At 42.9% G+C, this 12,738-nt stretch overlaps 1 protein-coding gene across 6 annotated transcripts in view; it reads right to left on the bottom strand.

Moving 5' to 3' along the window:
- Positions 1-12,738, bottom strand: part of baz2ba (bromodomain adjacent to zinc finger domain, 2Ba) — a 77,506-nt gene that overhangs the window by 2,887 nt on the left and 61,881 nt on the right. For 2 of the 6 annotated variants that reach the window (XM_085908074.1, XM_085908076.1), the window contains 18 exons: positions 12,464-12,529; positions 11,742-11,786; positions 11,411-11,437; positions 8,189-8,254; positions 7,379-7,519; positions 6,446-6,700; positions 6,062-6,285; positions 5,740-5,814; positions 5,431-5,662; positions 5,279-5,341; positions 4,974-5,118; positions 3,935-4,725; positions 3,221-3,476; positions 2,854-3,009; positions 2,369-2,529; positions 1,680-1,903; positions 381-516; positions 82-228 (listed from right to left, as the gene is read on the bottom strand). In XM_085908074.1, the coding sequence (XP_085764200.1) occupies positions 82-228; positions 381-516; positions 1,680-1,903; positions 2,369-2,529; positions 2,854-3,009; positions 3,221-3,476; positions 3,935-4,725; positions 4,974-5,118; positions 5,279-5,341; positions 5,431-5,662; positions 5,740-5,814; positions 6,062-6,285; positions 6,446-6,700; positions 7,379-7,519; positions 8,189-8,254; positions 11,411-11,437; positions 11,742-11,786; positions 12,464-12,529 (3,210 nt within the window). Of the gene's footprint in view, positions 1-81; positions 229-380; positions 517-1,574; positions 1,904-2,368; positions 2,530-2,853; positions 3,010-3,220; positions 3,477-3,934; positions 4,726-4,973; positions 5,119-5,278; positions 5,342-5,430; positions 5,663-5,739; positions 5,815-6,061; positions 6,286-6,445; positions 6,701-7,378; positions 7,520-8,188; positions 8,255-11,410; positions 11,438-11,741; positions 11,787-12,463; positions 12,530-12,738 lie in introns of all 6 variants that reach the window. The other 4 variants (XM_085908073.1, XM_085908071.1, XM_085908077.1 and 1 more) reach the window with 3 other exon arrangements.

The following is a 12,738-nucleotide window of genomic DNA, read 5'->3' on the forward strand; positions in this document are numbered from 1 at the left end:
ATAGTGGCACTAGCAGTTATTCTACTACAGTGGTGGGGCTGAATTGTGAGGAGGAATGCTGTTATGGAGGATGGATGATACCTTAGTTATGCAGGCTGGGCAGTACCAGTCTCCCTCAGGGATGCTGGTGATTTTGGGTTTGTGACAGTAAGTGTGGCAGCCTTTGTCGCAGCCGTCACAGAGAAGCAGGAGGTCCTCGTTGTCTCCCTTCCTGCATATCTGACAGTACTGAACAACGAGTGCATCCGTTAAAAGCAAATACGCATGATGTGGTCCTTATCTTCTGCTTACAGGTGATAAGAAGTAACAAAGTACAAATATTGTTTTTAAAAAATAAAAAAATAAAAAGCAAAAAAATAAAAGCAAGTCCTCCTCCTCACCACTTTCATGATGGAGCGCTCCCAAGCGATGGATTTCTGTAGTTGCTGGATACACATGGCTAGCTGGGCGGCACTGCGCACTTCGATCAGGGCCTTCCTCCACACCTTCATACCGTGGGCCACCTCCTCTTCGCCACTGTTAGCGGATAATAAGCAATGGCGACAATGAGAGCCGCCGCCACACACAACAGTCTGCAAATACTTTGCACAAGAAATCATATACAAGAAGATGGCAACATATCAGTTCAACCAGGCACCAACAAGACAACAGAGCTTCAGCTGGCCAAGCATTAACATTGTGGGGAGAGTGTGCGACACCACTGGCAAGAAGGTTACACTGACTTTGTCACTTCAAGGGACATTCATGCAAAAAGGAGTGAACGGATGAAACCTGCGGAAGTGTATGCGGGAGAGTAGTAGACCAAAGCCAAAGTTACTGATGCACAACACCATGCAGATGACTGTAGAAAACACAGGAAATACCACTCCCCCTCGGGACAAAAGTGCACAAAATTAATGGAGGAAAAAAAAAAAAAGCCACAAGCCACCATCAAAAGTCTGCAGTGAAAGGACCCACCCAGACTGTGAGGGGTGGTCAGGGACGTTGTTCAGGATTACTTTGCACACAAATTTGCATGCTCTTAAACATGTGACACTCTTATGCCCACTACCCTAATGCATATTTCAGTGTGAGAGTAGGATATCTGGCATAATTTCAATTGTGGCTGCGCGAGGATTTCAATAGTGTGTGAGGGCATGAAAGTGTTTCAGTCGTGTGAAGGAGAAACCTTTATTATTGCATAAATGTTTTCAGTGTAAAAATGATTTGCAGGGGAGGGATCAGGGTGTGTGACAATATCGCCGTTGTGTGCAAGAGTGTTGCAGTCGTGTATGAGTTTTTCAGCATAGTAATAAGTATTGAAAGTTTTCACACGTGAATGAGTGAAAATAAAAAAAAAACGTAATAATGTGGACTGTGTGAGTGGGTATCAGCGTTACTATATGTATGAGAGGATTTCAGTAGTGTGCATAAGAGTGTTTTAGGTGCCTGCGTGAGAGGCAATATGAACGACGTCCCCAGCTGCCCTCCATTCAATACCCTGAACTTTGGAGTCATACGGGAAAGCACACACAGACAGATGAGAGGGTCTTAACGTGAGAGCGGGGTAGCTTTCGGTTGGAGAGATGACCTACCCTTCCCTGTCAGCACTAGCGGATGGTGCGGGGGCAGGGACAGTGACCGTACCCACATTATCCAGCCTGATCTGAATGGTGGTACCTAAGGGGCTCCTCAGGTACCTTCTCTCGATGTTGCGCTCCAGATTGGCCAGACGGGTCACTGCTATGTCCAGAGGGTTGTCTGGGTGACGCATCACCCCGCCCTTCTCCCCCCGCTCCTCGGGATGATCCTTGCCGTCCTTGTCTCCCCCGTTTGCCGATGCGGGGCCCGATTTGGAGAGGGGTTTGTGCTCGTAATACACCAGATCTTCCCTCTCGGACTGGGGGTCAGGATGGGTCCAGCCCTGGGAGAGGAAATTGGGATGCTCGCTACTGAGTATTAAAAACACCCGATCATGCCAAAACATGTTTGAGCTATTTGACAGAATTGTTGTATCATTAAATGTTAAAGAGTTCTGGTTGGTTTTGAAAACTTTCGCTTTTAACTATTACGTTTTTCTTATTAGTCACTACTTTGGCATGTAGCTTTTATCACAACATAGGTCACTAACGTTTTTTTTTTGTGTCTTATAAATCAAAGATACTTGCTACTTTCCATAACTGCTCCTCATCTGTGACACAGTAAAAAAATAAAGCCACAAGTCTTCATGAATGATATAAGAATAATAAATAAGAAGACTACGTAGGGCTTCACCAGTGACCCGTTTTTCCGAATGAAGATGTTAAATACGAAAACTACTGTGTTAAAAGATTCTCTTGAATGTTATTTTTTTCAGGCTGAGCAGCAATCTGCTTTCGTAGGTACATACCTTGACCTGCAGGCTGGCAGCAGTGACCTTCCTTTCGAGTTCCTCCACTTGCTGGAGCACGGCTATGTCCATCTCCATAGCCTGCTCCTCCACACACCAGCCTCGTACTGACTCCACGCTGACCTGGCTCTCCTCCAGCTCCCGCAGCTCGATCATGGCCACTAGATGGATATATGCAGACTTCCATCAACAACATGAAATGCCATGATATAAACGTTGTGTACATTTACAGCTTTCATTTTTAATTTATATTTAAATATAGTGATGCCTTGAAATGCACGTGTATTCATTGACCATGCTCGTTACTCAAAACAATAATTGTCTTGTCAAATTCAAACAACAATCGTATCACAAATGAGTTTCCCAAAATGAAAGCAAAAAACAAACAACAAATTGGGAGTGCTTTTTAATAAAAACACTGACGTCACTCTAGTAATATACTTCAACGCTGTTGAGTGTTCAATGTGCTGTTTTGCGACGCTTACCATCTCTGTGTTTAACGCAGACTTGAGGGATGATTTCGATATATTTCTGCACCTGCCTCTGGAGGCCTTTCTCCCTGATACCTCGGCTGTGGAGAGCAGCGACCAGCGCCCGCAGCTCCTCGACGTCAGATATACGCCACCAACCGCTCAACATGTCTAAAAGAGAAATCAGTGTTAATGAGCGCAGGTTTAGCACCCATCTCATTTTCACTCAACTACATATACTGTACAGAAAAGTTGCCCTTAATCCCGTGTTGGTGTGACTGCTGGCAAATGATTTATCCCAAGGATTTCCCATGACGAGAATGCAGTCAGTGGTGCTCTCTTAATAATTTTTTTTTTTCCCCAGATATAGTCAGATTCTTACCCTCTGGGATAGGCCTGGGTGTGTGGTGGTCAAGAGATTTGGGAATCTCCAGGGCAGGAGGAGAGGGCATGGATGAACTTTTCTCAAGACGAGGTAGAGGTGATTCACTCTTGCTGGACACACTCGCTGCCGTGTTGCCCTCCACGGAATGACCCAACATGGGATTGGGACTGTTGCACAGAGGCAAGCTGGGACTTATCATGCCACTCGGCCAGCTCCCCAAAGACACTCCAAGTAATGAAACGCCCGGCTTTGGCTGGGATAAAAAACAGAAGGATTGTGGATTAGAGCCACACACAAAGAAAGTCCAGGTAACGTTTCACTTTCTTTTAATCAGGATTATCACCAACATAAAGTTAATCTATTATTATGCCAGAATTTTGCAACCCTAATCTGAGGCAGTGCTGCCACCTAGGGGTATGCACAGCACACAACACTTTTAAAGTTAGACCTGCAGTCATCGCCAGAGTGTCAAACATTGTCTCAATTTCCTGCAAGTATTTAAAATTACGATGTGTTTAACAGGTTGATTGCAATAAGTTTAAATGTGTGTGGGATGAGTGAAACCATTTGGAAATAGTTTTCAAGATGGTAATGACATTTTCCCTTACTATTTATTATATGTTCCTAAACTATACGGAGGTTTGTGATGTCAAGTTCCCATTTACGAGCCAACCTTCAATTTTGCCAATGAATGATATATCGTGGCCTCACCTGCAGTGCTGAGAGAGGGTAGGTGAGGAGGCCGGCCGGGTGGTGCGGGCTGACTGAAGCCGACGCCGCAGAAGGAGTGAGAGGGAGGGCAGGTGACGCTGGAGGAGATCTGGGCTTGCTGGGTGTTGAGGACGCCTGGGGAGTGGCATCGAGAGCCCCGGGAGGGGTCGTCGTGAGGGAAGAAAGGTCGCAGGGGTTGCGAGGGAGCAGGCTGAACCAGTGCCCGCTCCTCTCGGTCAGAACCCGAAGCAGTTGGTCGTTGGGCTGGAGGGAGAGTTGCTGGGAAGGAGTTGGGGAAGAGGCCGGAGGAGTGTTCTCCGGGCTTTCACGGAGGACCGGAGGGCAACGAGCGGAGAGGGAGGTCGAGATGGGCCCGGGCACATTTGAAGTGTCCTGACTGACAATCACAGCCGTTTTTGCCGCTGCGGGCTCAGAGGTATTGCGAGAGGGGGAGTATGACGTCACGGTATTTGTGGCAATAGGAGAACGCGTACGGTTGTCATTCTCTCCAACGTGAGGGCTCCCCTGGTCCTCCGCCTTTACTGTTTCTCTGGGGGCACCTGGACAAAGTTGAGACACATAAGCTTGTCGTTGGTAGAAGGTGATTGGGGAGTCCTTTCTCTCTTTGTGCTCGTTCCCCTCTTCCTTCTGTTGTTGCAAGCCATGTGAGAGGGCAGAATGCGAGACTGGTTTGTCCTTCTCCAGTTCAATCTCCTGAGGTTCATCTTTGACCTTGACCTCTTCTGCTGCTTTTCTACGCCTCTGTCGCTCCTCCTCTAGTTCCTCTGGAGCTGCATGAAAGAGAAGACAGTAACATAAGTCTTTGAAGGTTGAAAATAGAATGATGAGTGCATATTTCACACTACTGACGAGTCCTGAAAATGTATTTAGGCGGTATAAGAATCAGAGAAACCTAATTCTTGAATTCATGACAAATGATATGTTTGTGTGCGGTCAAAAATCATCCAGCCGAAAAGGTAGTAAAATCGAACAAGACTGCCATCAGACCAGCATTGTCTCTCAATGTACAGTAAATTACCTTCTCCACTCTCCATGGCTTCGATGAAAACCCCTCCACAATGGGGAAGTACCCAGTATCGACGGCGGTACCGATCTTGGCCATACATCATAGAGCGCAGGGAATGGGAGATTTCAAACAGCTTTCTTCTCGTCTGGTGATGTTGCTGCAGTTGGACAGAGCATTCAGTTGGACATTCGCTTTGCAAATTTAAAGTGTACTGCAAGTTCATGATTGAGAACATATATGCACAACTTCATATTTTGCATTTAACCAACATATATTTTCCAAGTACCAATGAAGGAAATGAATAAAAGTAACAATACCTTAGTTAACTTCTCAATCTGCTTTTCTAGCTCTTCCACACTTGTGGCTTGGTCAACTTCATCCTGACACAACAAAACGCAACTCAGCTATTTTCCAAAGTTATTAATTCATTTAAATATTATTTTGTGTGTGTGTGTGTTTTTTTTTTTACCTCATCATATGTTTCCACTTTTTTAACCTTCTTAAGGTCTTCTTCATCCTCGTCTTCGTCATCGTCAGCCGGATCGTCGCTGTCGTCGTCATCGTCGTCGTCGTCGTCTGTGTCACCACCGAGTTTCCTCTTGCGTTTGATCGCTGAGGACGGTGTACCGAGAGACTGGTTGTCTTCAACGCCCACGCTGGCTTCCCTCTTCCCAGTGCGTTTGGCATAAATGGTTCTCAATCTGGATTGGAAAACATTGTTTGAGGGTTATATTGTCCATAGTTAAACAACATTCTTCAGTAAAGCCAAACTACTTACTTCTTAATTTTCCCCTCCATGAGAATTTTATCCTTCCTCATGTTTGCCATCTGATCCAGGTTTTTATCAATTTCACTGGAATGAAGGGGTACAATGCTGTGAGATCCACTGGCTACTTTTGTAAACTGACTATACACAAAATTTGCCATTGGTCGAATGAGCTCCATCTTGATAAAGGTAACGTTTAACATGGGGCGACATGGCTCTGTGTCGTCTCCCCGGCCATTGCAACCATATCGTAGTATCATTGAGCAATTTTAAGTTCGTGTTCAAGTTTCACCAGAATTTATGAACACAAGTAGATATTAAAAGCATGTGATACCTGATAACTACTTTGCTGCAAGCTAGCTCGTTTGCTAGGAATCCCAGGATGGAGACCTTCTGGGAAGGAGTGTGGGCCTGGAAAGCCTTGGTCTTCAGACTGAGGGCCAGAGGGGCCAATTCGGTATTGGCACAGTGAGCCCCCATGTACATCTGCAGCACCTCAGATACATTATCTCGGTTTATGCCGACGTTCGTCAGATGGTCCCCCAGCATGGTCTTTGTCTAGCATAAAGTACAATATGTTTCATTTGTAGCTTTCATTCATACTTTGGGATATAAAATTTATGGGGATGCATGTTTTTCAATTTGGACCAAAAACAAATTACAGCAGAGTTGCAAAGAATCCCACATAATACTGAGGGTTGATAATATATTAACTTACCTTTTGTCCAGGGGGCAAACCAGGATCACAGACTGCCAGAGAAAGTAGTTTGACCAGGATATCTTGGACTTGACCCATGCTGTCACCCACATTGAGCAAGCCCTCCTGTAGCATACCCAATGTTGGGACATCGCAATTCAAATCTAGGCCCAAAACCTTTCCAAATCCTCGCAAGAACTGCATCAGCATCAAACAGTCGGACACTGCACGTCCTGGAAGGATCAGCCCGGGGATTCTGGAGAACTCAGGGAGAGCCTGAAAACGACAATGTGGGTAGAATGTTTTCTTCAAGTTCAAATAAGCAACATTTGCTCATTAAGTGCAAAGCTGTATCAAATGTGTTTGGTTAACACCTTTAATATTAGGTACCGGTAGTACTACCATTAACCACTTGATGGCATAGAAATAAAAACGATCACTTATTTTGTGTCATCGAAACCATTCTTTTGTCTTCTAAAAACATTTAGCAAGAAGTTCATTTTCCATGCACACGGTGTATTCCAGAATATCTTCATAATGATTATCTATGTCAAATTAAGAATGAGATATTTTCAAAATGTATCAAAAGCCAGTGTGACAATGTGTATTTTGTTTTACCCAAGTCATTTTTGGATAAAAACATCTACAACCAAAGAATGTGATTTCCTATCCTACTTAAGACAGCAACAATCATCATATTTTCATGCGGTTTTATTCTTTTATGGTATTGCGAATCCACATTGTGTATTTCGGTTCACTTTCGTGAAATAAAGAATGTCAGGTCGAAAGAGTGACATTTATGGTATTTGTATTGTTTTCAAATGGCATAAGTCAAATTTGCCAAAGTTGCTGTGTGAGGGTTCATTGAAAGAAATACATCAACAACATGATACATACATAAATAATCATATGACTAAAGCTATTAGTAAACACATGACTAAAGATCTTAACTACCTTCTGATCAGATAGGCACATGTCTTCATTTGGCTTCTTCAGCTCTCTGGCTATCTCCAATTCCAGCCTGCGTTGCTCCAGCTTCCGCTCTTTGTTGAGACGCTTCTCGTCTCTTTTTTCTTGCCGCAGGCGCTCGCGCTCCTGAGGAGTCGGGAATTTGCAGAAGCATTAGGAGAAAAGTATTTGTAGAGAATTCTATACCAGCGCACGACAAATGTGTATGCGTGTGTGAAAGCAGACAAGTGTTAGATTGCAGCTATGCATTCCAAGGAAAAGTGCTTGAGGGTCAGAATCTTGGGAGGTAAAGAGTGAATGATAATGGGAAAACACGGGAAGGCGAATGAGAAATATCCGTTTTAATGTCGCGCCGTAGGGGTGGCCAAACTACTGGCCGGAGGCCATTTGCAGCCCGCCTTCCTTTTTTAGTGGCCCATGACAGATACTGTGGGGCAGTGTAAAACTGCGTATTAAAAAAAACAAAAAAAAACTTGGGATCGCACATCTGACCACTACTACATCAACTGGACTTGGGACTTTTAGTCAACTCATTGTTTTATGTATTTCTTTCATCACTCATGGCCGTCATCCACACCGTTTTAATCAAAGACAGTATAATAAATGTGCATTTTTGTTTAGCGTATCAAATTAGCAATTGAACAGGATGGCTTGAATTTTTGGGGAAATTTCCTGAAAAGCAGTGATTTTGAATTCCCGGTTGATTCCTTTTTAGCCTGGAAAAAGTTTGCACACCCCCGGTGGCGTGCGTGTGCGCACATGTGTAGGTCTTTAGATTTTTCAGCCTATGACTACCTCTGCTTTCTTGCGAGCCTCAACAGCCTTCATCAGCATTACATGCTGCCTCCTCCTTTCTCTCTCCTACAGTGGCAGAAAAGAAAGGCACATTACAGTAAGTAACAGGGACATACTGCAAATAAGCCTGATCGAGGCCATACAATTTTAGTGTGTATTAAAAACAACAGTAATTCGAGGAATCATACTTGGAACAAACACAAAACGATGCTTCACATGTATACACTGTCACATGTATGGTGGAAGCATTACGTGAAGAGTACAGTAGTACGATGACAACCAAAAAGCAACACATAGATGCGATACGTAATAGATGTGATGACAGGCTCAAAAAAGAGAAGCAGCTGAAATCAGTGACGGTGCATCTAAGCTAAAGCGGACAGAATAGAAGCCACAAAATATTGTTTGCCAGAAGATAATATATTGTATTAGTCATTGGTGACATTTCTTTGACGCTTTACTAATAATATTTAGTGGAAGGGACGACAAAAAAGGAATGATGAGCTACAAACAGCATTTGCACTTCAGTGGATTTGGCAGCTTTAGTATTAGCACAGTATGAGACTGTTGAGGATGAGACATCTATTTTGTTCACTGGTGGATGGATGATTCATAGTCTCCTGCAAAAGGCCACGAGAATCACCGGTAACTGACTATCATTTTATCTGATCTCTTCAGGTTTTCCCCTCAACGGTATGCGAGTGTCATTCCCACTGTGATCCACCAAAGGACGCAATTACCACTAGTTCAGCCTGCCAAGAACATTCCCAGCACACTGACTCAAATGGTTGTTAGGAGCATTTTAACATTGTGATACGTGGGGGTGGAAAAACAGGCTGGGAGGCTGGCAGTCCTTGTGTTGGTTTTCTTTTCAACTAAATTGAAATCTAATAGTGATTTTCACAAATATAATACAGAGCTTCATTATCCATGCCCAAACGATATATATACATCTATATTTTATCAATCTTTTTACAATACAGTGGCGCCGTTGACTTTCAAAAAATACTTCAAGCATGGTTAAATGGCTGATCGGACAGAGCTGGTTGGAGAGCCTGACATTGTTGTTAACAAGCCAAAATGACTGTGTGATGTTTTTTTATTATGTTTTGATACTTAACATTACAGGGCTGCTTTTCTTTATTTAAAACACGTATTAGGAATTTGTGTTTTTTGGGCCACATAATTAGAAAAATAGCCTTTCAATTAGTGGAAAATTTGTTCAATGTGAAAATTGTGTTAAGCTTGGCTACAGAATAAATTAAACTCAAGGCATCACTGTTTGCATAACGCTATCTGATTTTTGATATGTGGTTTGGTTGAACAATTTCATGTACTAAATATATGTTTCTTTTTCTTTTTTTATGGTTCAGTTTTACTGTAAACATAATATGAGAGTGACAAATAGATCAAAGCAAGTGGGATTACAATTCACTTTGATATTGTACAGCTCAGTTTGAGAGGGTACGGTGCAATGTTTCCGGTCATTTGGAAATATATAATACGATAAATGAGCCAGTTCCTTCAATGATATATCGATAATTAGCTGCATATCTCCATATATTTTAAAATGGAACAATTCGGTGCAAACTGATACGTTGGCATCTTTTGAATCAAAACTGATTTTCCAGTTCAAATGTTTTTTGTTTTTTTGTTACACCCCCTCGATGTCTCTTCATCTAGGATTTTCAACTATCGTAAATTGGGTCTGAAACATATACCTGGATCAATGGATAAAACATGTACAATAAGATCCACTTGAATTGCCCGTCCAATTCTTTAAATACCAATATTACTTTCAGTAAATTGCACCCAGCTCTTACAGATCATTTTAAGGCACAGATAGATCGGCAGACCTTTTTAGATTCAGCTGCAGCTATGCATTTGTGAGAAGGGCTATAAGCAGCATAGTCAGGCCCACCAAAGAAAATGCTCTACAGAACCCATTTGTCCCCATGGTGGAATCGATCACGGCGATCATCTGGCAACATGCAGTTTCAGCCGTCAAATGAGCCGACAGTGACGTGGGAGATCCGACTGAAGCGTCTCAATTCTCCACGATGAAGATAAAGTCATTTCAAGTAACGCGTTTCAGATGTGTGCATGAACGGTGAATGATAAGAGAGGCTGGGGCAGAATCAAGTCCAGCGCTTGGATGGCAGAACAGATATATGGGCAAACTGACACAAGCTTGACGACTGGGCCAAATTGTCTCAATCACTCATGACTAGGTTTGCAAAGGGGTTTGCAACATTTTGCAGTCAATTTTCAGCAAAATTATAGCATTGAATTGGAACGGCATGCATCTTTTCCAAGAATCCGTGCACGTTCATCCGAAGCATTTTTGTGGAATGTGTAAAAAAAGGCCAGATTAGAATACAAACTTTTATGATGCGTTCCCTGGTCGTCTCAGCAACTCAGGCGCAACATGGATGTGACTCAGACTTCCAAAATGAAAGCAAGCAGTAGTGTAATATCAACTTCACCACACTTTTTCGGTCCACACGATGGCGTATTTAGTAATCACACTCGATATACACAAAATAGCTTGTGCGTGACTCCTAAATAAGACACCATAGGACCAAAGATAGCGAGACCTTTGGTGAGACCTGGCATGCTTTTATTTTTAAGGTCTGAGAGCCGGATAAAGACTGCGAGAAACGCGGCAGAATTCACAAAAGAACTCGCAGCAAAATATTTAAAAAAATATGGTGATTGGGACATTACGGAAGGGACTAGTAATTCCGAAACCCGAGGTTCCACCTTAACTCCCATTAACCTCAAGTTCCTGTCAGAAAATTCCTGCAATTTTGCAACCCCACTCATGAGCAACACACGCTACTCCAATACAACAATTAAGACGATGTGTGTAATGGATGGAAACTCTTCGAGTGCACTTTTGAGACACAGTGAAGTGTGGTTTGACTAGGAGTCTTTGCAATGCATTCTGAGTAGAAGAAGGGGCGGGGGGGTAGGAGGAGGTAATGGGGGAGGGGGACAGAAGCTGCCTGGCCAATGTGACACGGTCAGTTGTCCCTCAGGACGAGCAGATGGAGGCAGCATACTGACTTTTTTTTTTCTCTTTTGTTTTGCTGGAAAGCCATGCAGAAGAATGTAGTATGACAGCAGCCAGTGCTACACTTAATGCATTGCTATGACAACCATAACACAACCAGTTACACGATGCAGGTGTTAGATGTACAAAAATAAACATACCCATACCATATCTAGTCTATGCCTCTCCAACTCCTGGCAGAGAGAGTTGGCAAAATATTATGAAACAGAAGTAAAATCCAGAACCAGAAAGCATAGTGTTTTGATATTCAGAATTACTCATGACTTTCATTAGAAGCTGATGTTTTGATTTTTAAACACACACACACACTTTCACACACTTACTTAAAACACAGACTGAAAGAAAGCCAAACACACACACACACACACACACACACACACACACACACACACACACACACACACACACACACACACACAGTGGCAAATTGCTTTTTTTGTTGAGCAGTAACTAGCGGATAAGTTGTAGTGGGCCTACCTGGTGCTTCAGGATCTCCGCCTGCTGTCTTCTCAGCTCCTTTTCCTTGGAGACAAAAGAGAGATGAGGGGGGAAGATCAATGCACTGTGATACTCCTGCCAATCCCTACATTGTTTTTTAGAAGCCACGCCAACTGAAAAGGAACACTAGCGAGCTTTGCTGTAAGACAAAAAAAGCTCAGCAATGAAATTGCCTCAGTAATCTTTTGGATAGAGTACTAACTAATGAATGGGACAACTCGGGCATCCTCGCCGTCCGTATTACTAGTAAGACAAAACAGTGCAAAATAGAGCTGGGCTCCAGACTGCCACTAAATGGTCACATTTTGCCCCTAAAACATGAATACAGTACAAGTTCAAGTTTTCATTCACACGTGCAAGTGTGACCGGTAAATCTATTGACGATTTATACATAATTTTAATGAAATAATTTGGGTTGCTGACACTTCCACACTGTGGATGAAAAGATATTTTTAAACGGTTTGTATGCCAGCAAACTTTGCCATTACACTGCGAGTGTTACGATTTGCGATGCCTTGATTGAGTAAGGTGAGTACACAGTCACAGCCAGTAATGCAAATGTAGTATAGAGATGCTAAATGTGAATAAATATGAAATGTCACCAAAAAATACATTCATATATTATTATTAATAATAGGCTGCAATTTCAAACCCTGTACATCTTGAGCAAGCAACAATTCATTCTAGGGCTTTGGTCATACCTTGATTCGTTTTTCAGCTTCCAATATTTTAGCATTGGCCGCTTCTTCCTTCTTTCTCCGCTTGGCCTGCAAATAAAGATTCAAGTCAAGAAGTGACACATGTCAATCAGTCTCAGAAGAGCTTGGCTTCTGCCATGGCTTCAGCCCAAAGTTTGCACATCCCTCACATTTGTAAAACACTGCCAATGAATTATGTATCTCTTTAACACGTAATTGTGAAAACGTCAAAGCTTCCTGTTAAGGGCGTCTTGTCAACCATGTCGACTCAAAATTGA

This window comes from Syngnathus leptorhynchus, chromosome 3 (genome assembly GCF_054491065.1).
Source record: "Syngnathus leptorhynchus isolate UIUO chromosome 3, UIUO_Slep, whole genome shotgun sequence".
Classification (NCBI taxonomy): Eukaryota; Metazoa; Chordata; class Actinopteri; order Syngnathiformes; family Syngnathidae; genus Syngnathus; species Syngnathus leptorhynchus.